The following is a 24,829-nucleotide window of genomic DNA, read 5'->3' on the forward strand; positions in this document are numbered from 1 at the left end:
AGTGTTCGTGGCAATGCTTCCTAAGAAAATCTGGGCAGACTTATTTTGTGCCTCATAAAGGAAGTGACAGTGAGAATTGCAAAAGAATGGCTGGATATCTCCAAATTGTGCAAAGAGAAACGTTTGAAACTAGTTAATAACTAAAAACCTCACCATGTTGTGCATGCCACAGTCACCATGCTGCCACATGTTAATCTAGTGGAACTGTCTCTACCTCTAGAGCAAATTAGATATACAGACTGAAGTACTGTGGACAAAAGGTCTGGTTTAAATGTAGTCAAAGTTGTCAAAAAATTCAGATTCTTCAGAACCCTTTGGTGCTGCACTGTACTTAATGCTACTGGAATGTAATTCTTAAAGCAGGTTGTTTATTGAGTTTTATGCACAGCTCTCAAGCTTCACAGCTGTTCCAAAAATCTTGTCTGAATTGCTAGAAAAACTTGCCAGTAGTGGACAATATTACCATTGCTCAGAATTGCTTCTCCTTTGCAGGAGTGTAGTTACAGAGCTCCAGCTTTCAGATAAAAGCTGTGCATTTTCACCTTGCTGATCCCTCAAGGCAGTGATGGTGAACAGCTGTGGAATTCAGAGAAGCTGAGTAACAAATATCCCTGAACATCATGAACCTCAAAGAAAAGCCTGGGAGCTCTCCTCAGATTTTACAGAAGGGCTTTCCCTTTATGTGTGATTACAGTGCAGTTGCAAACTTCAAACAGCTTTATGAAGTTGGGTGATGAACAGAAGCGTTTCTAACACATCCTTTCCCCTTCTTGGGGGCTGATAAATGTGGGTGTCTGCCTGTTAGTTCAGAAGACTCCCAGTGGTGCAGTGCAGCTGATCAAACCGGGTCCTGCACAGCAGAAAATGGCTTTGTCCTGCATTGTGGCTTCACCTGTGCTCCTTTCCCTTCTCCAACACACCTGCCTGCCAGTGATATTAAAGTCCAAGTTGCCCAGCTCCTGCTGTTCCACCCCTTGGGTGCACCCCAGCCACGAGTATCAGAGCAGTCTGTGCTCTGTGCAAGGCCCTGTGTGCCCTTCTAAAGCTCACAGCCTATTTCTGGGCACAAGTTCTGAAATGTTACACGAGTGATTCTGTATTGAATTTGTATCATAAGCAGCATCTCTGTGTGTACAGATCATCTGACTTTTCAGGGGAATTTTTAGTTAAGGTCAGCAGGAAAAGTTTTTATTCTTATTCAGTTTTTGGAAGGATTCTTCCTTTGAAATTGTGTATCTGTAAGTCGGTTACACTTTTATTAAGTAAGGTCTTTCATGCAGTTGCATAAGTAATGTGTTTGAGGTAATTGCTGTTAAATGTAAGCTGTTGCTATGCCAGGCATTTAAGGATGAAATACTCTCCAAAAACTGTAAGTATTTTTACCTGACTTTATGATCAGAGGGTCCGAACTCGTGGCTGAAGGTAAACGAGGTAGGGTTGGGTGCAGAGCTACTGGTCATTGGCTTAAACTGTAGAACTGCAAATAGAAAAAATGAATAGAAAAATGAACAGTAATTTGTTGTTTGTGATTGTGAAGTATAATCTGTATCAATTCTTCATGCATATGGATAGGCTTTCAGTTGACAGTCATGATCCTTTATTGTATGTACCTGAAGTTTAGTCTTTGAAGCCGAAGCCTGGCTTTGTTTTTCTGTGGCAGTGAAAGTTTTATCATCTACTCATGATTCTGAATGAGCCAATTGACAAGTGTTTAGCCTGCAATAGATGCAAGTTGTTCCTGAGTTTGTTATGGATATAATTCTAGAAGCCTTGTTGTTTTTTGGGGTTTTTTTTAAACCTAAACCCGAGTCATCTACCAAAAAGATTCCCAAGTTTATAACAAACTCTTTATGTGGAAGGTTGAAAGCAAACTGTGTTTTGAAAATAGAAAAGCTGCTTGAAATAGTACCCTATGATCAAGGCCAAACTGCTGGGGTATTTTTGGGCAGTCAATCCTAAAGTGGGACCTGTGAGCATTTAGAAAAGGCTGTCTCAAAGGGAAGGATTTACAGATGTAACAGACAGTAGATGTGACACGTTCTTGCTTAGTGAAGGTCTTGCTCAAGTCTCGTGTAAAGCCTGGTCTCCCCTCCCATCTGCTGCTGAACTAAATGTTTCATGAAGCACAGAAACAGATTTCTGTCCAAGTTCATTAAGAAGGGAAGGTAAGTGTAATGGAGGCTTAACCCTGAAGCTGAATAGCCTTGACTAAAACCACGTTGGCTTTATTAGGTGTGATATTTTTCAGTGGGTCTCTGTCTCTTCTGTTCCACAGCCTCTGACTATGGATTGTTCTTGTCAGACGACGATCCTCGAAAAGGTATATGGCTGGAGGCTGGAAGAACACTGGATTATTACATGCTGAGGAATGGGGTATGGTGCAAGGCTGTGGCCTCTTTCATCACCATGTTCTTAGAAAACTTGTTTCCTAAGTAGCAACAAGAATATTTAGCCTTTGGAGGGGTAGGAGGGTCTTGAGTCTGTTCCTGAGACTGGCCCACTCCTCTTCCTTGCTGTGCCTGTGATGTTGGGGTTTTTCCTGCAGTGGGTTGGGACTGTGAGCTCCTGTGGTCAGTGGTGTCTTCAGAGAATGATTAACAGAAAGTTGAAAAATAACCTGTGAAATAAGCTTTACATTTGAGGTGACCTTGTGCCAGAGCTGGTTTTTGTGCACTGAGGTGCTGAGGTCACACTCGCTCAGCTGTGGCCAGCTGGATTCCAGCCCAGAGGCACTGCAGGCCTGGTTTAATGCTGAACCAGGTTCTGCAGCACAAAGGCACTTTGGGCTGTCCTGCCCTCCCTGAGTTTTGGTCTTGCCAGTTAGGACGAGTTCCTGCCAGGTGACACTGGCAGAACTAAAAGCGGTCACTTGTCCAGTTTGTTCCACGAGCCAGTTTGCCTGTGCTGTAACAAAGGGAAAATCCTGGGAAGGGGATCCTGGTTTAGGCATCTAGGGTAGTGGGTTGGCTTGTGGTGGCCTCCAAAAGCATTTAGAAACAGTTGTGTTTACTTCCTAGGATATATTAGAGTACAAAAAGAAGCAGAGACCTCAGAAAATACGTATGTTGGATGGTTCAGTGAAAACAGTCATGGTGGATGATTCTAAAACAGTTGGTGAACTGCTGGTTACCATTTGCAGCAGGATAGGTAAGATTTTGGGACCCACATGCTTAAGAATTTGTTTTCTTCCATGTTTTGATTGTTGGGATGTTATGTGTATTACTGGCTAGAAATTGGCACACATGTTATAAATTTAAATTCCCTGTAAGTTACTATTTAACAAACACATTTTTTAAATCTGTTGCCCAGGTTTTATCAAAGCCCACTCAGAGAGTTAGATGCATCCTGAAACTTCAGTACTGAGCAGCTGAAGGCACAAAGTTGACACAAACTGACAGTAAAGTTGCCAATTTTTTATCATATGTTACATTTACATATGCTCTCTTGCTATGTAGTAGACAATTAGAACTAAATTTATACTCAGTTTTAATTGGATAAAAGGTAAATACTGCTGATCTTGAAATACACCTAAACTTAGGGCTCTGTGTTGTTTCAGGAGTTGATCACAGAACCATATAATTTGTGAAAAAACATATAAAAGCCATCTTGAGCAGCTGGTCAAAATTCATATCACTTATAGTCTGTCTCAGTATTTAGCCAACTGGAGACATGTTTGAAAACCAATTCATATTTAACTCTAAGCATGCATGCAACATGGATTAATTTAAATCTTAAACCCTGGCTTAAATTGCATTTAGAATTCAAGTGGCCTTAATTTGATTTAGATTACTTTATTTGGACAGTGAGTCATCTATTTCAATTTTGAGTGTTTCTATGTTGGATTCTAATGTGCTGTAACTGATTTACCTCAAAAATTAGCCTGCCTTATTTTCGTGCATGTGGTCATGCAGGTGAGCATTTACTTTGCTGTCTGGTGTAACACAAACATGCTTTACCAAACAGCAGAAAAGCCCAAGCAGAACAAAGAAATGAGAACAACTTGGCACGTGTGCTGAACGTTGTGGACTGATTTTTGATTCACTTTCACGTAAAAGTCACAGGAAGAGTTGAGTTTTAACAGTTTAAAACCCAAAATCATATATTTCACGTGGCTTCTGTTCCTTTGCAAGGAAGCCAGTGAGCAAGCTGGGATTGCTCAGTCCTCAGGGAGCAATGGGAGGCACCCAGGAATGGGAATTTGTTATAGTGTGTCTCCATTTTGCAATTTACTGCTATTTGAAATTCCAACATGTTTTTAAACTGGCAGCTTCTCCTGGTAGACAACAATAAAAGCCCTAAATACCTTTCTGAAAGTGGCAAATGCAGTACATGGCAAAGGAATGATGTGCTGAAAGGACAAGGCCAGATATTGGCAGAGGTTTTAGAGTATTCCTCTCACTACCCATTCACTGTTTTAGCATTTCATGGCCCCTTTAGTGTATTTGGAATTAACCACTGGTGTTTTAATCTCAAAAAAGAGTGTTTCATCCATCCTAAAATATATTAAATTTTTATTGTTACAAGCACTGGATTTATTTATGATTCCAGGAATAACAAATTATGAGGAATATTCCTTAATCCAGGAAAGCATCGAAGAGAAGAAAGAGGAGAGTACAGGGACACTTAAGAAAGACAGGACACTGCTACGGGATGAAAGGAAAATGGAAAAACTGAAGGCAAAGCTTCACACAGATGATGACTGTGAGTAATGCATTCCAGGATCATTCTTTGGTTAATATCTTTCCACAGCATAATGCAAGAAAACTAGACATTTTAGATTATTCAGTGTGTCTCAGGTGATTCCAAGCTGTGTTTTGCATCCTTTTATATAGAGTGTTGTCTGTGACTGAGTATTTTTAGAATTGGGTAAATGGGCAAGTTATTGCCTCTGTGAGAGTTAGTGGGTGTTTTGAAGTGGTTTTTTGTTACTTTTTTGGTAGGGGTATTCCAATTTAAGTCTGAAAGGGTCATTTTTGTCCCTTCATTAAATTTGGATATTTAAATATTGATGCCTACTGAAAGCCATCAAAAGGTAGTTTTGTCTTTGAAGGTATAAATTTTAACTGTAAACAGAGTTTGCCAAAGAACTAAGACAGTATTAGATTGTTTTTAAGTCATGAGAACTATATTTTTTTTTTAGTTCTACCTTAAGACACTAACATTAACTGTACCTGCAGGAAGATGGGTTAAAATTGTGTTCAGGAAATAAACAGAAAAAATCATTTTAGAGGTAAAAAGTGGTAAACTTATTTGGCAGTGAAACTTTAAAGGTCTAAATTTAGCATTAAAACATTACTATAGTTGTTCTTTCAGCAATATTAATGGTGTTTTATGATGGAGTAGATTCCTGTTTCTTCAACAGTATTAACAGTGTTTTATGCTGGAGTATATTCTTGTTTCCCAGCAATATTAACAGTGTTTTATGCTGGAGTAGATTCTTGTTTCTTCAGCAATATTAGTGGTGTTTTATGTTGGAATATATTCTTGTTTCTCAGCAATATTAGTGGTGTTTTATGCTGGAGTAGATTCTTGTTTCCCAGCAGTGCTGTTGTCAGTCCACATCTCTAGCAGACCTTCAGCAGTGCTGATTTAGGAACAGAAACAAAAGCAGGCTGTTTTGTGGAAGTGCCCAGTGTGTGTATTTAGCAGAGGGTGTGTGTGCTCTCTTGCAGTGAACTGGCTGGATCACAGCAGGACCTTCAGAGAGCAGGGGGTCGATGAAAACGAGACGCTGCTGTTGAGAAGGAAGTTCTTTTATTCAGACCAGAATGTGGATTCAAGAGACCCAGTTCAGCTTAATCTGCTTTATGTTCAGGTATGGCACCTGCTGCCTTCTCTGAGGAAACCTGGGGAGGTTAATTAGGAAAATTTTGTTGCTGAAAGACTCCCATCTTCTAGAATTCCAAATCTGGATGTGCTTTGATTTTGCTTTTTTGTCTGTCCCTCCAAAAGCATGATAGCACAGAGGCTTTACTGATTCTTTTCAATCAAGTGCTTTCAACCCAATAATGAACACTCAGCCAAAAATCCACTGACTTTCCTGTTTCCCTAAAATTCATGCATGTCTTTGATCTCAAGTTGCTCTTTTAGTTCTTCTCCCCATTATCTTCTATGCTTTCTGTGTGATATGGAATCCCAGGTCTTGCAAACAACTTTGTTTCTCATCTCTTTTTTCTTTTCCCTGATCAGAGAGAGACTTATTATCCTTTCCCACCTTCCACCCAGACAGCACACACACACACACACACACAAATATATATATATATATATATGTACACCTATATATACCTTAGCAAGGGCAAGAGCTTCATGCAGAAGATATTATTTAACTGAAGGTGCCATTGTGGTTGCCTGTAATGCAGTCTGAACAAAAAGCAGGCTTTAAAACTCTTTATTAAAGGTTTTGGTTTGTTTGGGGTTTTTTTTAAGTAAAAAAATGTAATTGAAAGTTTAATGGAATGCTCTGATGTTGTACTTGGAGTTGCTCTAAATTACATTTTAAAATTCTGAGGCAAAAGATAAAGCTGCCATGGCTTTTAAAAGAGCAGTACATTTTCCAATTATTTTAGAAGACTGTCACACTGAGCTGTTCTCCTGCCACTTAGATATTTATATTTCTTTCAGGCTACTGTTATGACACACTGTGTTGATACTGCCTTGTCCTTGTTCTGTCTATGGATAGGTGAGCCTTCTATAGCCAGAACTATAGAATCTGTCATCTTCTATGACCACCAAATTCCCACAAAAGGAAGAAAAAAAGCTGTGTGCCTTCTGCTGTTGCCATATCTCTAACAGTAATTTAGTTTTTATGTCCTAGTTATGGAGATCATTTTCCCAGCTGTTATGAGGCAGTAAGATCAGAGTTTCCCAGTGCATGTATTACACACACATGTATCTGCACACGTGTGGGCACACACAGAGGTGTCTGTGCATCTCTTCTATTTTACTTGCACGCCAGGGAATGGTTGCCAAGTTCTCTTTTTCATCAAAAGTATTCCAATCACAGTTTCAAAAAGTTTCCAGAGATATTCACCCTGGAATAACTTAGCCCTTTGTGTGTTTTATTAGTCATAAACACATCCAGAGTAGAATAATAAACACATTCAGACAGCAAAGTGTGTTTGTGTCGCTGGCTGTGTTCAAGCTTTCCAGGAATTTCAGGGGTGGAATGGTCACTTTGGGTGTCCCTGACATGTCTTTGCTTGTCTCCTCTAGGCTCGTGATGACATTCTGAATGGTTCCCACCCTGTCTCCTTTGAGAAGGCCTGTGAGTTTGGAGGCTTTCAAGCACAGATCCAGTTTGGACCTCATGTAGAACACAAACACAAACCTGGATTTTTAGAGTAAACACTTCTAACTTCTAAATTTGGGTGACCTCAAGTGTAACTAATGTTGAGTTGTCACAGATTAAACACGTTTTATTGCTCCAAGCAGAGGTAATCAGATTCAGTGTGTTTTCTGTAGCAAATCTCCCTGTGAAAGGAGCCCCCATTGCACAGATCAGCTGCTGGGGGCACCTTTGGCAGTGGCTTTATTAGGCAGCACAGGGCACCAGCTCCTGCCAGGGTGCCAGTGAGGTACACAGCTGGATTCTCCAGCTGCCTGGTGATCTGGGAGAACTGAGGGTTTGATCTTCCTTAGAAGTTTGCTTCTGCCTGCCTTTAGTAATGCCACTTGTGAATTCAGTGTCCATCAGTGTGTATCACTGTTTGATCTGCTGGAAGAATACAAGAATGGAAAGATGCCTTGTCATTTGAATAAAGTGAAAATTGCTGTGTTTAGAGGTTAAATTTTCCAAACTGTTTAGTGGCATTAATCAGTGATTCAGAATCACCCTCTCCTGGTGTTGCATGAATGGAAATCTGGAACTGTGCTCCTTGTTTCAGACACAGACTGAAGTCCTGCTTATAGGTGGCCCATCCTTTAATCTTTGTGATGCTTCACTGCTCTCAGCAGGGCAAGTTTAGTTTGACATTCAGATGTCCCATTTTTCTACTGATTTTGATTTTCTGACTGATTTACCTGCAGTAGAATTAACTGAGGGCCAAAGTCTGAGCAAAGGAAGGTGGGAAGGTCAAAGAAAGCCATTTACTGCACAGTCCATCCAGCCTTGCCCACATAGGAGGCTCATAAATGCCTTAATTGGAAGCACAAAGCAGTGGGTGTGTGTTTGGTTCCTGTCCTGTTCCCCTGGCAGTGCTCACTGCTGACTCAGGCTGCCTTTGGGAGCTGGGCTGGGATTTGCTGCACCTCAGGGAGTCACTTTAAAATGGTGAATGCTTTGGAACGTGCAGAGCTGTGACACTGGTTGCTTGAGACTCTTCCCTTCTAAGAAATATTCTTGAAGTAGCCACTCAGTTCTGTGAACAGACATCTTCCAGTTCCAATTAATAATCAACTCTTCTTTGTACTGTTTGTCTGCTGCTGGCTGGCCCATGAACCTCTCCTGCTGGAACTACTGATGTCTCTCAAGAATTATGGGGAGTCAGTGGAAAAGCTTCCCTGTGCTCCTGGGGTTTATTTCCTAGAACTGGAACAGTTACACAACAATCTTTCTCTGGGATTTATCCACTGTCCCTCCACTCACTTGAGTATTCCTGCAGCAAACCACTAGGATATTATCTCAGGATAAGCTGATGTTGTGGCATGGGAATTATTTCAAGAGTTGGGTGTTCCCAGCAATAGCTGCTTTTAATTTTGAAAACAGCAATTGCAAACTGCTGCACAGCATTCAGTTGCTTCCATTTTTCTAGGCTTTTCTAGTGTTCTCCTTGGTCCTTTCAGTGTGAAGATCCTTTTTTTTCTCTAAGTTCCCACATAGTAACAGTGTTTTATGGTGGACTGGAACTGCTGCTGGAGGATATTTCTGCTCTGTAGGCAGTGCTGAAGAGTTTGAAGTCCATCACAGGGTGAAGTCATCACACATATAGTGTTCATTATCTTTTTTTTATCCCAATAGAAATTAAAGGTGTTAATAGCTGAACTGTATTCTAGAAAGAGAATGTTTCTCCTATGGAGATCGTTTTGAACCAGAATTCCAAAATTTAGAACCTTGTTATGTTCTCTGCTATTGTTTTATTTTCATTAAGGGCCTTGACTGTATTAGAATCAAACTTTGCAGGTCACCAGGTGTAACTGCTCACTGTCCTGGTGTATAATCAGCTTCATAAAATTAAGGATTTCTGATTTAGAAGTAATTCAGATTTTGTCCTCTAGAGGAAACTGTTGCAGAACTGTAAGTCTCCATTCATTGTCTTCTAATTTAAAGTGTCCATGTTTATGATTTAGTGTTTATGATTTAGTATTTGTCCATTTGGCTTTAGTAGCCTTCATGGCAGCTTTTTTGTGAGCTCTCACATTTTTATTTTGTGACTCTAAGCAAGCCAAGTGATCCTGGCTCATTATGAACAATGTATATAAATAGTGTAGATAAATACTGATTATTTTTTTCTGAAAATGCATCTCATCCTTTCAGAAAAAAACTTCTAAATTTGTTGATTTTTTTTCCCCTTGAAAAATGGAGTTTCATCCGACTATTTTCTACTGTTTGGTGCATAAACATTGATTCTTTCCAAGTATGGAAGTAGTTACATTTTATAAAACTCTCTGCTGCAGCTCAGTATGTGAAATACCTTGGAGAGGTATCAGTCACTCACTGCTGAAACCTCCAGATGCTGCAGGTTCCCTTGAGGAGAACCTGTCAGCTCCTGCTGAAAACAGCACGTAACAGAATGGCACCAGGATTTCATAACACTGGTTTGAAGCAGCTTAGCTTAGTTTGCCATGTCTGCAATACATTTATGGAGAGAGTCCTTTTGTGTCCTTTTTTGTCCCTGATGAATCACTCTTGGCACAGAGGAAGAATTGCCTGCACCTTGCTAAGACTTCGGTATCGGTGGTTGGAATTTCCTTGAAGGTCCTGCCAAAGTAAATTGTGAAAGCTTTCAAACTATCAGATTGCAGATAGTCCTTCCTCATGCCCTTCCTCCTGCAGAGGAAGTTTTGTGTGGCACCTGCAGAGATACAGGGATTAAATGTGCTGGGAATATCTGATAAAGAGCCCGTCCTGTTCGTGTGCAGGTGGGAAAGGGGCACCTGGAACTGCACACCTTGGCTGTTTGTCTGCAGGCACATGGGCAGGTAAAACCCAGAGCTCTTCAGCCTTCCCTGCCCTGTGATGTGTCTGTGGAAATAAGATGAGATTTCATTACCATGTATTAGTGAGATGTAACTGTTAGAGCATCAGAAGAAAGAGAAGCAAGGACAGTTGTTCTTACTTTGTTTTATAATGCTAGAGCTTTATGGAAAGAACAAAATGAGTGATCTCAGTACTGACTAGTATTTTTGAAGAAAGCACAGAATCCTCATTTAGTCTTTTTGTTGGTTGTCTGCAGTGGCAGGGTTTTGTGTTTAAAAACACAAATGATAAAAGCACACTAAACAAAACAAATAATCCGGTGCTCACCCCCTCAAAATATAAAAGCAAAGCAACTCCCACAGAACAGTTGAGCAAACTTTTTCCCAGTCTTGTTTAAAACAATCCACCTTTCTCAAAACTTCAAACTTTGTATCATAGGAGGTAATTCTGTCTTTCATCATTAATAGTGTGCTTGCTTACTGAATAAATCAAAGTGAGGAGGGGATTCTCCAGTCAGACTTTATTTTGATTCTTAATGGTCCAAAGCAGGGGGAATCCTTAGAAACTAATTATTTTAGCTGTGGAAGTTTCTTTAGGTGGAAAATGACCTGCTGAGTATAAGACACAGCTTCACCAGAGCAGACTATTCCAGGTGGGAAGGTGCAATCCAGGAAAGAACTGTAGTTTGTTAAAGCATGATGTTGGTGTGTCCTCAGGTTAGGGTGACATTTGGCTGAGAGAAAGGGTTTATTTTATTCCACAGCAAGGAGGCACAGGTGAGGTGTTTAAAGATTCTTTCTGACTGAACTCTGTCATGGAGGACAAACTTGTTTAGTTTAATTTGTGTTCTGAGCACCTTTATTGTCTGAGTGCTACAGGAAATAAAACTGGTTCTTTTTGACTTTGAGATAGCACGCTGGTTTTAAGTGTCCACTTAAATGACTTTTCAGTTTTTCGGTACAATATTGGTGTTCTAACATTTCTTGGAAGATGCAGAGGCAGAGCTTGGTCCCTCCCACACGTCAGCAAATCCAGGTGCTCCTGGAAAGCAAAAGCAGTGTCTGAATTGCAGAGCTGGCTCCAGCCCCCATGTCTCCTTCTCCCAGATCACAATAAGTGTATTTGGATTGAGATGTGAACCCCTCTGAGCTGCTGAGACACCTCAGTTCAAAAATGGAAAGTGTCCCAGCTACTTCTGATAACTTTTAAAAACGTGAAAGGGTATTACATGGAGATGTAACTAAAGTGGTTTTCTTCATTATATGAGGTAACCTCTTGCTCTCACTCTACTTTACACAGTTTTGTTTCACTGTATATGTATTTTGCACCCATTTTAGGAAGGTTGGGTGATTTATTGCCAGTAAAGAAGCATGGAAAGCATCCCTCCTCAAGAAGGAACCATTAACTATGGAATTTCTTTCTTTTTTTTTTTTCCCCTAGCCTAAAAGAATTCCTGCCTAAAGAATATACCAAACAAAGAGGGGCTGAAAAGCGAATATTTCAGGTAATTGTGAGGCTGAAAAGCCTACTTCAGTTTTACAGCCTTTATAAGAAAAACATGAGCTTTCCCAGGTGTATGCTCTGTATACTTGGATTATATAGCTATCAGAAAATCAAGTGCAAAGGATCTGACAGCTTCTATTTTATTTCTTTAGCAGATCCTGAAGAAATAAAATACCTGATCCTGAACCTTTTTTCTTCACTGATGATTATCCAATATCCATTGTTAAAAAGATACAAGTCAATATTCAGTTTTTAAAGATCTTTTTGTCAGTTGTATTGAAATGTAAAGATGTGTATTTGTGCTAAAATAGGCTCACATTTAGGAAAGCCAGTTTTAATTTCATGCCTCCTTCAGACCTGAGCCTCAAGTTGTGCTACTTAATGCTTGAATTCCATGGTGTGTCTGGGAATCACACAGTTGTTAAAGGCTGGAGTAGTTGGGTATAAAAGGTACAAAGTATAAATGGTATTGAGTATAAATGGTACATGTATATAAATGGTACATACAATATAAATTGAGTATAAATGGTACAAGGAGCTGATGCTGTTGGAAGTGATCTCAGAGTCTGAGTGCTGGAAGTGCACCAAGGATCTGCCCACTGAAATACAAGTTTGGCAATAACTTGTAACAATAACTTTTTGGCAATAACTTCCCAAAAGTAAGTTGGAAAATTCTGAGGTCAACAGGTGAAATCAAGTCATGGTTTCTAGAAGGATCCACCAGTGATCTGTGACCTCACCTGGGAGACAGATTGAAGAGCAGGAGCAGGTCCTGTGCTTTGCTGTGTCTGTCACACTCCCAGTCAGGGAATCGTGTCACTCAGGCTGTTCTACCTGCAGCTTCAATGCTTCCTTGTAGGTGAGTGTGGCTGATGCTGTTCTGAACACCTTTGGCTGGTGGCAGTTTAAGCAAAAAGCAGATTCTTTCACTTCTGAGTGTCCCTGTCCTGCTATTCAGAGCATGGGATCTTTGCCCATGTCAGATATGACCCGTGAGGAGCTTCCATCACTCCCTGCTCCAGTGCATGGACAAGTGAGGGCACTGATGGTGGGCAAAGATACAACAGGAAGGTAGAATAAGTGAGCTGCCTTTTTGAAAAAAAAAAAACAAACCAAAACCAAGCTGTTTCCCAAATTACAAAACTCTGGAGTTGGGCAGGTGGTTTTCACCAAATATTCCATGTGCAATGACTGTGTTGGTGCTCCTTGGGTTCCTGGTGGTGTTCTCTGTGCTGAACTGGGCAGGTATGATGAGCCTGTGTCCCTGGGATGCACAGGGGTTTGGGAGCTGCAGCTGCTCCTCCTTGGAAGGCTGTCGGGGTGGTAACAAGTGGAGCAGGAAGGCATTTCCCACGTTCCTGGTGCTCCCCCTGCTGCCATCAGTCACCAGGGAAGAGGTGGCCACAGCAGTTCAGAAACGTGGGAGGGGAAGATGGGGTGGGATAGGGAACCCCACAAATCGTATTTAACCAAGACATTGGGATATGATTTGCAGCAGAATGGTCTGGGGTAGGAGAGCAAGTGCTGAGGTGAAGTTTGAAATCATCAGATGGGTAACTGCCATTACATACAAAGTATTCGAGTTTACTAATGAATAAATATTTAAATAATAAATAGAGACCGAGTTACAAGACACACCTGGATGAACTATTTAGAAAAATCCTTGTTTCTTCCTCAGCTGTAGAATTCTTTTCATGTGCTGGAAAAAGATTGTGGATAATGTTGTAACTGGCCCAAAAAAGAGCCTGTTGGAAGGACCTCCAAGAGATGAGAAATGGTCAGGCACAAAGTGTGAGGCTTTCATGAGTCAGAATTTTTGGGCACAAAGCAGGAGTAAAGTCTCTTTTTGGAAAAAAATGTGGGTGCTGGGACATTTAAATTATTTTTAAGAACTGAGTGAAGAGGCATGAATGATATGAGACCTAATAGTGTCAAAAAGCAGGAATAGCCAGAATTTAAAACTCTATCAGAAGTGGTTTAAATGCACTTGATGTGAGGCACACACTGAGTGGATGATGGTCAAAGAGGAGTGTTCTGTTTGCACAGGTTGTTTATGGTCTCTGATGTGAGGAATTAGAGTCTTGCTGACATTTCTACCCATTCTAATTGTAATGATTATCAACTAACCTTCCTGAAACAGATAAAAGCTGTGCCATTTTTTTGTTGTTGTTGTTGTTTCCAGAAAGCCTTGATTCTGCCTAACTGATGCTGCCCTCTCATTGCAGGAGCACAAGAACTGTGGTGAGATGACTGAGATAGAGGCCAAAGTGAAGTACGTGAAGCTCGCCCGCTCCCTGCGCACCTACGGGGTGTCATTTTTCCTGGTTAAGGTACTGTGGGTCTTCCTGTGACCATTGTACCCTTGGTTATGGATTACCTCTGATTCCACCCCAAGCAAAGGTTTGTTGCTTCAATCTCCAAAATATTTCAGTTGCCTGGGGGAGCGAGAAGAGTTTTAAATTGTCATCCTCTGCGTGCCCCGTTGCTTCCCTTTGTCAGTATGTTCCAGGTTGCTTTTTCCATTTGAATGGAAAACAAACCTTTCCCACCTCGTTACAGGAAAAAATGAAAGGCAAAAACAAGCTGGTTCCTCGTTTGCTGGGTGTCACCAAGGACTCTGTGATGCGGGTGGATGAGAAGACCAAGGAGGTGCTGCAGGAGTGGCCGCTGACCACGGTGAAACGCTGGGCTGCCTCCCCTAAGAGCTTCACTCTGGTAATCCTTCTGTGTGTATTCAGAGGAAGAGGGATTTGTGTGGCAAGGAGAAAGGAAAAGGTGGACTTAAAACAGTTTCTGTCATGTAACTTGTTCTCTCTCTAATTTTCTAGCGTTGTATAGAGTCACTGAGTCCTCAAGTAATAAGTTGGCCCATATTTGCATCTAGGGTCAAGCTGTAGTTTGATGCTTCTGGACAGACCAGTTCCTCAGAAGTACTGATTAAATCTTTTCAGAAAACACAGTTTACATCTGGTTTGTGCCTAATTGCTGAAACATTTAAGAAATCACTTTTATTCTCACCCGTGTAAACTGTTATGGTGCCTGTCGTTCATGATGTGCTTTGTGGCTTATGTGAACGTAAACAAGGTCAGATGGTTCATTCAGACATTTAATAGTTACGAAAGAAGTTCCATGAATGTGATATTTTGTTCATTATTGGGTCCCAAGGAGACTGCTGCAACGTTCATTTTGGATATGAAAAGGTTGTTTCAAGTGGGAGAGCAAGAGGCAGAGGCTGGAAAATTACATTCACTTGATTCACGTGCATCTGATTTCTGCTTGCATGGATGATTATGCTCTAGGATTAAATTCTAAGGACTTTCCTCCATTCTTAAGTGACCAAGTCTGATAAAATTAGACAAAGTGTCTCTTGGGCATTTCAGTTAATGAAACATGTGTGATTAAGCTGAAAAAAAAGCATTCTTGTGTCCTCCCTCCCCCCCTGGTTTAGAACCTTGGAGCAGTTTCATTTACTGTTGGATATAATAAAATGACTCTACAAACAATTTTAAAATTTGAATGCTCTCTTATTTAGTACTGTTTCTCACTTTACTTAGCATTTTCAAAGAGGTTTGGGGGTTTTTTTCCTCTTTTTCTTCAGGATTTTGGTGAATATCAGGAAAGCTATTATTCAGTACAGACCACTGAAGGAGAACAGATCTCTCAATTAATTGCAGGTTACATTGATATCATCCTAAAGAAGGTACAGTATTAACATCTTGATATGTAGCAAAAAAGCTGTAAAAATCACTGTACAGCAATGCAAAAACTCAATTATGTGCAAGCTGCAGTTCTTTCTCTCATAAAGTTGGTGTTGTATCTTATGTTTTGATGTTATTTGTTTTTACCTGTAAGTCAGTCACTGCTTCTGGAAAAATCAAGGTTATTAACTGTTTCAGTAGCATGGGTTGGGCTCAGTACAGCAATCCTGGGCTTTGCTTTCCTGTCTGGAAGGTGAACTGGGGACACTGTGTATCCAGAGGAGAGTCCAAAGCTTCAACCATGGATTTTAAACTATGGTCCAAGCTGATGGATCAGGTGGGAAGAAATCATCCCCTAGAAGCAGTGTTTAAAGCTCCAACAAAGACTACACAATAATTGTACAGCTGTTGAAGGCAACAAAGCTGAGAAAGATTTTTTCCCAGAGAAACAAACAGAAAAACCTCAACATTATATTGCTTTAAAAATACTGTGATTAGTAAAGCAAAGATTATACCTCATTTGTGCAGAGGGATAAAATCAGTGTTGGTGAAGAGGCCAGACTGCCTGGAAATTTGGTTTTATGGATTGTGCCTGGGAGGAGGGAGGAAAGGCTGATACACATCCCCAGCATTCAAAATATTCACAAGTAAAGAAGTGCAACAGCAAAAAGGAACAAGTTTGCCAACAAACATGGAGCTGAATGGTCATGTTCTGAACATGTATAGAAAATTGAGGTGGTTCAAATAGCATTGATTGCTTCTTGTCAGATTTTTACTTTATTCAGGTTCAACCAACCTACATCATTATTTACCGTAGCAGATTTTAATAGTGAAGAAATGAGGAAGTCAAGTAGCCCAGGAGAATTTATTGCCTTTGTTCACAGTGGAGGATGCAACATCAAGTGTTGTGCAAGAAGAGGTTGAGCAGGATTGCCAGAACTCATCCCAGTACATGCCTTTTCCTCTGGGCTGTCAGTCTCAGGTTTAATAAATGTCAAATAAATTGCAGGTTTCTATAGATGGTTTAAATCTTGATTCAAAAGTATCTTTGCTCTCTAATGCCAAATGAAAGCAGCCTTCTGCCTTCCTAGAATAGAACACAGATGTGTGAATTGCCATTCCCAGGGCTTTGATTGTTTTTCTTTCCCATCTGCTGACACATCCAGTTTAAAATGAATGAATTAGGGGCAGGTTAAACAATAAACACCCGTGGTGAACGTGAGAAGCTGCAGTTCACAATTGTTGAGCCCATGTTATCTCAGTGATGCAGTGCCTCAAAGGATGGTTTATTGCTCTCAGTGGCATAATGTTAATTCTTGCTGTGTTTTGGACTGTTCCAACTCATTTTCTCTGGTGTGGATTGGTAGGTACATTTTTTCCTGCTAAAGTGTTGCTGGTGCAGTGTTCTCCAACCCCTCATGTCCTGATTAGTGACAGGTCATTGATCAGTTGACAGGGAACCCTGAACTTGAGTAACTTCTAAATTTTTAATTTAGATATAATTATTGACTTCACATTAATATGGAAGTAAGGCACAATTTTGTACTAGAGAGAGGGAGTTTCAGTTCATGCATGTGATCAAACTATAATAGTAAGGACTTCTCTCTCCAAAGTTGTGTGTGTGTGTATAGTTGTGCACAAGGAGTTCCCATTAAATGTACCCAAGGTCATAGTGGGTGCTCCTCTATTTATACCCATCTATATATTACATACAATATATGTATTCAGACTACAAATCACAAAACAAGGTGGAAAGCAGTTTCTTTTCACCAGGTCACAAGTAGAAATGGGCTGTTTTTATAAGGCACTCCCTCTATGATTTATGGTCGTTTCCTGTTGTTTCTGGAGGTTTAGATTTACTGCCCCTATGTATATTTACCTCCCTTATACCACTAAAAAAACCCTACCTCAAACACTGAGATGTGCAGACTGTCCAGGACTTCAAAGCACCTGTGATAAAACAACTTGGAGACAGTATTAGGTGTATTTCCTTTCCTATGGATATGTATTTCCTGCTGGTAGCTTGCACCCTGTAGTAACATTTCAGATGCTAAATATGACTTGGAGCACCTGAGTCAGCCTGAGGTTGCTGAGTTAGAAGAGAATGGGAAAAGGAGAAGGTACATGTCCTGTCTGTGCTGGCATTTGCTGCTGTTGCACATCACTTGGTCCTCAGAACATTTTTTCCCCTGTGAGAAAAGACAATATCTCAGCACTTTGTTCCAAAAGCACCAGCAGGCTTTCTGGCTTTATGTGCTTCATCTGCCAGGGTTTGGAACCTGGACTGTTGTTCTGAAGTGGAGGTTCTGTTGTCCCTCACTGCCCAAAGCCTGGTGTTCAGCACCAGCCAAGGCTCTGCACATTCTTTGTTTAGGTTTGTGATAAATGGCAGGGGAGTGGTGGAGACAAAGCAAAAATCAGCACATTGTTTAACTGAATTTTTTTTTTCCCCTCCTCCAGAAACAAAGTAAAGATAGATTTGGGCTTGAAGGTGATGAAGAATCAACCATGTTGGAAGAATCTGTTTCGCCTAAGAAGTGAGTGTAAACAGCAGGAGGAAATGCTCTTTCTTTGAGTGCCACATTTCAAATGAAGTAGGACAGTTATTGCTGTTAAAGAACGGTTTTCTACACAATATTTCAATAGAAGGAAGTACTACCCCCAGGCAATCAGGCTCCTAGATTCCTTCAAGGATTGAAGAGCAGGTATTTGTCACAAAATTGGTGGTTAAGGAAACCAGCAGTTTGTGCTAACTTGACCCTTGAACAAAGGAACTCAGGCTGTAATCCAGTAAAATGCTGGGGTGGAGAGAGGGATAATGAAGCAGAGCTGAAATTGCTGTATTAGTTTTTTGATCTTTGTGCAAAAATGTAGGATTTACGAGGGTTTAGTTGCTTGTGTCTGCTGGTCCCATGGTTTCCAGTAAATGTACCTCCTGAGTTTAGTTGTACACTGTGTTATAACAGAGCTGACTTATTCACCAGACAAACCTAACAGATATTTGGTGTGGGGAAGGGTCAGGGTTTGGTTTTGATAAGAGAATATTTGGTAGGTCAGGCAATGGTTTTGATGGGAAAGTAGCTGAATACAGCAACAAGCAGAACTGTGAGCTGGCCATGCTCATGAAAAGGAATGTTAAATCACTGCACTTTCCATGCAGTGAAAGAACAGAAACAGATTTTTGACATTATGAGCTGTAATAAGCCACTCAAGTCTCCTCTTGGAACTCTGAGGATGGCAGTGTCAGCAGTGTGTATGTGAAAAGCCCATTTGATTTATTGTTGAGCATAGGGTTTATATGAGATAGACTTGTTAGATAGTTAATGTGGCCTTATGTGTAATTTCAACTTTTGATGGGTCACACGTGTTCAGATGTGCTTTATTTTGACATGGCCCTTTCCAAAGCACTTCCAGAATATACAGCTAAGTGCTGTGCAGAGTAGCCCAAAACTTGTAATAGATAAATAAAAGATTTTTTCACAGTTGAAATCACTTTTTCCCCCCAGAAGAGTGTTATTGTTAAAGCCTGAATTCCTGTCAACGTTTCTATCTATTAAAGCTTGAATCATATTTAAATATGAGCAGTACATCTGGCAAAGCAGCTCATGGCCATGGATGGCAGTAACTTTATTTATTATTCTTGAAAGTATCCTGCCCCCCAGCCCATTATCTGATAGGCTACCAGATCATTGACAGGTACTGTTGTGCTTATGTGTATAAAGGTGAAGGAAAGAATGTTAGTTTTTATCCCAGTTTTAGGAAGTGCTTGCAAAAGACATCTCCACAAGGTTCATGCTTTTATTTTCTATTCATCAGTCCATGATGCAACTGAAACAAAGCAGTTGTTATGCCATAAACCCTGTTCTGGTTCTGTCTGTCATGCATCTAAAAGGGGTAAAGCTTTTGTACCATGTGTACCAAAACAGCACATTGCCTTTTTCTTGGTGCCTGCTCATTAGTGCTATAAATAATTGTATTTTATTAATAATAGTTTTGTTGTCATTATAAAATTAATATTTTATTATAAATAAATGATAACAGGCAGATGAATAAATCTGCCCAAAGCCCCAGATTGTTTTTCCAGTATGTTAGAAAATGCTTAGAAAGGAAAACCGTAAAGTTTCCCGGCTTCTCCAAACTGTGGTAAAATGCACTTTAAAATCCTAAAGGAAGATCGCCTGGCAGAGCCTGCTTTGCAGGAGCTCACTAATTCTCTGTTGGCTGGGGGTTTTTTTTGCAGATCTACCATCCTGCAGCAGCAGTTCAACCGGACGGGGAAGGTGGAGCACGGCTCGGTGGCCCTGCCCGCTGTCATGCGCTCGGGCTCCAGCGGCCCCGAGACCTTCAACGTTGGCATCATGCCCTCCCCCCAGCAGCAGGTCACCATCGGGCAGATGCACAGAGGACACATGCCCCCTCTTGTGAGCAGCCTCCTGGTTTTGTGTTTGGAACTCTTTTCTGTCTTTGAAACTTGTCTGCGCTGCGAGGAGTCAGAGTTTTATACCTCTTTCTAAGAGCTGGAACTTCCTGGCTGTCCTACCAAACATAAGTTTGGAGTGTCCCTGGTGTATTTAGGGTATCACATTTTGATTTATTTCTTTGTTTTCTTTAAAGCAGGCTCTTCCAGCCTTCTCTTTGCTTCTAAGTAGTTAAACCAGTATTTAAGGGTGAAAAAGGATGGTTTAAAGACTGGCAAAAGTAAGCAATTTTAAAGAAAAGGCTTACTTTTAGCTTATCACTAGCCCAGCAATTTAGAAAATTTTTAGTAGGCTTAAGGCAGATAGTGCATTTTCTCAGTTAAATTAAAAGGCTTTAAAAGCCCTAAAAAATCTTTGAGAATATAATCAGTGCTTAAGGTCATGATATACTACTAGAAGTGTAATATGTGGAGTGGATTGCCCTTGGCTGTTTGCCAAATGCCTGCCCAGCTGCTTTTTCACTCCTCCTCCTCAATGAGAAGTGTGTGTGTGGGATATATAAGATAAAAAAGCTTTATCTGGCGTGGGTCAAGATAAAGACATGGAGATCACCAATTACCTTCATGGGCAAACCAGATTCAGCTTGGAGAAAAGGAATTTAATTTATTGTCAATTAAAATACAGTTGGATGATGAGAAACATGAAAAGTAAAACACCTTCCCACCCACCCCCCTTTTTTTATTCCACACAGACTCAAACTTCACTCCTTCACTTCTGACTGTTCTACTCCCTTCTCACAAGTGGTCAACTTGTAGCAGCCCCTCTCTGCTGCTCCTTCCTCCTCATGCTTTTCCCCAGATCCAGTGTGTCCTGCATTTTATCCCTGCAGTCATTCAGGATAAACTGCCTTCGGTGTGGGTCCCTATGAGCTGCAGTTCCCTTTGGAGATCCCCTCCAGTGCTGGTCCTCCACAGGCTGCAGTTCCTGTCAGACCCTGCTCCAGCACAGGCTCTCCATAGGCTGGAGTTTCTTCCTGGGAAATCCCCACGTGGTGCAGCGTGGGGCCCTCTGTGCTCTGCAGGGTGGATATGAGGATATCTGCTCCAACAGGGCTCTCCCCACAGGCTGCAGGGAAATACCTGCTCCACTCTGGTCACCCCTGTGCTCTGCTGCCCCAGCACCTCCTCCACATCCCCCTCAGGCACTGCATTTGCAAGGGTGTTTCATGAACTCTTTTTTCCCCTCTCTGCCATGTGATGGTTTGCCCTTTCTGACAGATGCTTTCCCAGAGGTGCCACAGCTGCTGGGCTCAGCTGTGTCCTACCCTGGCTCTGTTGGTGTGCCCAGCGTGGGGCAGCCCCTGGCCCCTTCTCACCCCTGCAGCCAAAACTGTGCCACAGACACCCAGCACAGATCTCCATCCTGCTCTGCCTAAAACCCTGCAGTTCTCTGTTAACCTGTGCTGAGTGCTGACAGTTTAGTTTTAGAGTCGTCCTCGATGACGTTGGTAGCTGTGCCAGGAAATCAATAAGGATATCCTAGAGGCAAATTGAGTTTTCATGTTCCTTGAATGCAGGTCAGTAAGACAGCTCAGTGGTGTTCTGTATGTGTCTGTTGGTCATTGTTTGATCTGAGAAAGCTGAAAGGTGTGGAGGCACAGAGCAGTGTAAAATGACACAGGTGAAAGACTGTGAGAGAGATTTGCTCTCTCCAGTGCACCAGGGGAAGGCCAGATCTGAAATGGCCTGGTGTGAGTGTTGGACTGTTGGCACTCGCTGTCTCTCGGTGCACGTGTCACGTGTGCCTGGAGTGCCCTTTGGGATGCAGCACCAGCCCTGTTTTGCCTTGCAGACCTCAGCCCAGCAGGCCCTGATGGGCACCATCAACACCAGCATGCACGCGGTGCAGCAGGCGCAGGCCGACCTCAGCGAGGTGGACAACCTGCCTCCTCTGGGGCAGGACATGGTGAGTTCTCCTCACGCCTCAGAGGAATGAGTCTTGACGCTCTGGGGTGTTTACAGATCATTGTCCCCAGATCTAAAGTGATATCACTTTTAAAATGGGATAAAATGCTGTTCTCTCTTCAAGGAATTGTGTTCAGTGTTCCACCTCACTCTTATCAGTCTCCTGAGATCAGATGCAGCAGTGTTACTTGCACAAACGTGTCTGGAATGCTATTGTTTTGTGGGCACGTGTACAGTTAAACACAGTCTATGGGCATTATTTATGGTGGGAGTAACTGCCTCCCACACACGTGAAAAATAAGAACAAAATCTGATTGTGTTGCTCCTGATCCAGGTTAGGGCACGAGGACAGAGAAAAAGGGTTATTGCTTGTGGGGGACTGTCAGTCAAGAGTGTTTAACCTTCATGCATGCACTTTGTGGCATTTACCTTAAAAGGGCAGCCATTGAAGTGTGGTAGCAAATCTGTAGTGAAGGAATCAGCAGAAGAAAATGTTTGCCTTAACATTTCACTTTAAGGGCTTGCTGGCTGTCCTCTGTTTCACTTCTAGAAGTCCATGAAGGAATGGGAGATTTACATGATATCGCCTCTTGTAGAGCCTCACTGCAATCCTTAATTCTTCTTTTTTCTTATTGCTCTTCAGGCATCCAGAGTATGGGTTCAGAACAAGGTTGATGAATCCAAACATGAAATACACTCTCAGGTTGATGCAATCACTGCAGGAACTGCGTCTGTCGTGAACCTCACGGCAGGTAAACTTCAATGGGAGGGGTTTCCTTGCAGTCTCCTGGCATTTGTCAGTCTAAATCAGGTAACACAGGAACTGAGGATGAGGTAGCTGCAGAAAAAGTGTCAATAAAACACCCTGGTAGGACACTGATGTGTGGAACAAACTTGGTGTCCCTCCCAACATGGTTTTTGTATCTTCGGTTTCTCTCTCGCGCTGAAGGTACAGCCGTCAATGAAAATAAAATGCAACTTGCTTATTCAATAAAGTAGAGAGTGTTTGCAAGCTTACCACAAGAAAGCATTATTGGCAGTTGTTGGATTATTATATGTTTATTGGTGATGGTTTTTCTTCAGCAAATAGTAAGTTGAAGAAGCTGCAAGTGGCTTAAACAGCACAAGACTTTATTGCTTTAGGTTCTTTCAGTATGGAAAGATAGCTGACACTGTGGGCTTCTCAGCAACTGCATTGAATGAGGAGAAATTCTGTTAGAAGATAGAAGAAGAAATGTAAAAATCAGACAATTTAGAGCAGTCTAATTCTTTTAAAGTGACAAATTACTTAGTAGGCACTGCTTGGCTACCTTGAAACATCTCTCAAGAGTGTAGCTGGTGGCAGCTGCCCCTGTTTCCCCTTCAACCACTGAAGCATTCTGATCATGGAAAACATTTGCTCTACAGGGGACCCAGTTGACACTGATTACACTGCTGTGGGATGTGCCATCACAACCATCTCTTCCAACCTCACTGAGATGTCCAAAGGTGTGAAGCTGCTTGCTGCCCTCATGGATGATGAGGTTGGAAGTGGAGAAGACCTCCTGAAAGCTGCTCGAACACTGGCCAGCGCTGTCTCAGACCTGCTGAAGGCTGTGCAACCTACTTCAGGAGAGGTGAGTAGATGGAAACTCCTCAGGTTCCTTCTCTGAAGTGCATGGCTTTGGTTTTTTTGAGACTGGTTCGGTTCTACACTCACCTGTTCAGTGCCACTTACTGTTCCCTGTGCCAGCAGCTCTTGTGACTACTTCTTAATCCTTCGTCTGTCTCTGTGCCTTTAAGTCTTGCACCTTGATATTAGAATGGTCTGTGTTGTGTACAGAGGTTGATTTATGCAATAAATAGTTGATTAATCTGGGTAATGTGTTCTCTTTTAGAAACAAATTTCAAATAGTACTGTGACTCAATAGGAAGTGGAGAGACACTCATTCATGGCTCTTTTCGTTACTCTTTTTGTCTGCTTTCATATATAAATGTGAAGTTAATTCATATATTGTAGTTTTCCAGAAATGAGAGTAGAACTGACCAGGATAAAATCTCTTGCTTAGTTTCTTATGATTTGGAGTCTGTAGACAGTTTGCCTTAGATCTCTTCAGGTATTCATGTTTTGAAGAACATGAAATCTCCTGATGTTTCAGATCATATTGACTCTCCATCCTTAATTATCTTTGCAGTTATGACAGCAAAGTCTATTCAAGTTCTCCAAAATTCTTTGCATGTTGTCTGGGAACACATCAGATGAAACCCCTGAACGTGCAGTTGTGCATGTGGAAAAGTAAAGATTTCTCCAAAGTATTCCTGTTGTGAATTTTTTGGGGGCTGTATTGATTGCACAGCTGTGCAGGATTTCTTGGAGGAAATCTAAACTTCAAGTAAAGCTCATTTTCTCTGAATTAATGTGTTTCACTGTCACCTTTTGGCAGCCTCGACAGACAGTTTTGACTGCAGCTGGAAGCATTGGACAAGCAAGTGGGGAGCTCCTGAGGCAGATTGGAGAGAATGAAACAGATGAAAGGTTCCAGGTAATGAGGGGGAATTGTTTGTCACTGCCAGAGCTGGGCAGCTTTCTAATGAGGAGGTCTCTGCATAAAGCCAGGCTTCCCAAAGTGTGCTTAGAAAATGCTGGAGTTTCTCTGCACTCATTGAGGTTAATCCATTTTGAAGTTGTTTTTAATTACACAGTCACAGAGTGCTGATTTCATAAGAACCCCTACTTGGTTCTGTGAATCATCCAGATGCTTTCATGCTTCATGGAGAGCTGTTTGCACTGGATTTCTGCTCATTACATGGAGTAGTTTTCCTGTACGTGTTTGCTGTGTCTGTATGTAGGAGTGCAAACCAAAAGTTAATAAAACCTTCTGGTGAACTGAGTAGAAGAAAATTACTATATTACAAACAAAATCTCTTTAAGATTAGTATTAGCAATTATAAAATCATAATGCCTCATGACTTAACAGTGTTTGCTATTAGCAGTTTAAGACCATTGTTCTTAAATGCTCTGTTAAAAACATGTCTGGGTTTTTTCACTCAATGGTTATTTTAACAGTACAGACATTAGGAAGACTCCATCTCACTAAAAAACTCTCAAGTACATGGAATGTGGGATTT

General features: G+C 41.4%; 1 protein-coding gene across 6 annotated transcripts in view; it reads left to right on the forward strand.

Moving 5' to 3' along the window:
* TLN2 (talin 2) overlaps positions 1-24,829 on the forward strand; it is a 157,167-nt gene that overhangs the window by 59,459 nt on the left and 72,879 nt on the right. For all 6 annotated transcript variants that reach the window (XM_051770456.1, XM_051770459.1, XM_051770458.1 and 3 more), the window contains 15 exons: positions 2,276-2,373; positions 3,018-3,147; positions 4,549-4,701; positions 5,673-5,815; positions 7,216-7,343; positions 11,579-11,642; positions 13,867-13,971; positions 14,201-14,356; positions 15,240-15,341; positions 17,800-17,876; positions 19,580-19,760; positions 21,609-21,722; positions 22,365-22,473; positions 23,129-23,337; positions 24,145-24,243. In XM_051770456.1, the coding sequence (XP_051626416.1) occupies positions 2,276-2,373; positions 3,018-3,147; positions 4,549-4,701; positions 5,673-5,815; positions 7,216-7,343; positions 11,579-11,642; positions 13,867-13,971; positions 14,201-14,356; positions 15,240-15,341; positions 17,800-17,876; positions 19,580-19,760; positions 21,609-21,722; positions 22,365-22,473; positions 23,129-23,337; positions 24,145-24,243 (1,868 nt within the window). The remainder of the gene's footprint in view (positions 1-2,275; positions 2,374-3,017; positions 3,148-4,548; positions 4,702-5,672; positions 5,816-7,215; positions 7,344-11,578; positions 11,643-13,866; positions 13,972-14,200; positions 14,357-15,239; positions 15,342-17,799; positions 17,877-19,579; positions 19,761-21,608; positions 21,723-22,364; positions 22,474-23,128; positions 23,338-24,144; positions 24,244-24,829) is intronic.

Source organism: Manacus candei, unplaced genomic scaffold, assembly GCF_025592945.1.
Source record: "Manacus candei isolate 608988 ecotype Guabito, Panama unplaced genomic scaffold, ASM2559294v1 h1tg000119l, whole genome shotgun sequence".
NCBI lineage: Eukaryota > Metazoa > Chordata > Aves > Passeriformes > Pipridae > Manacus > Manacus candei.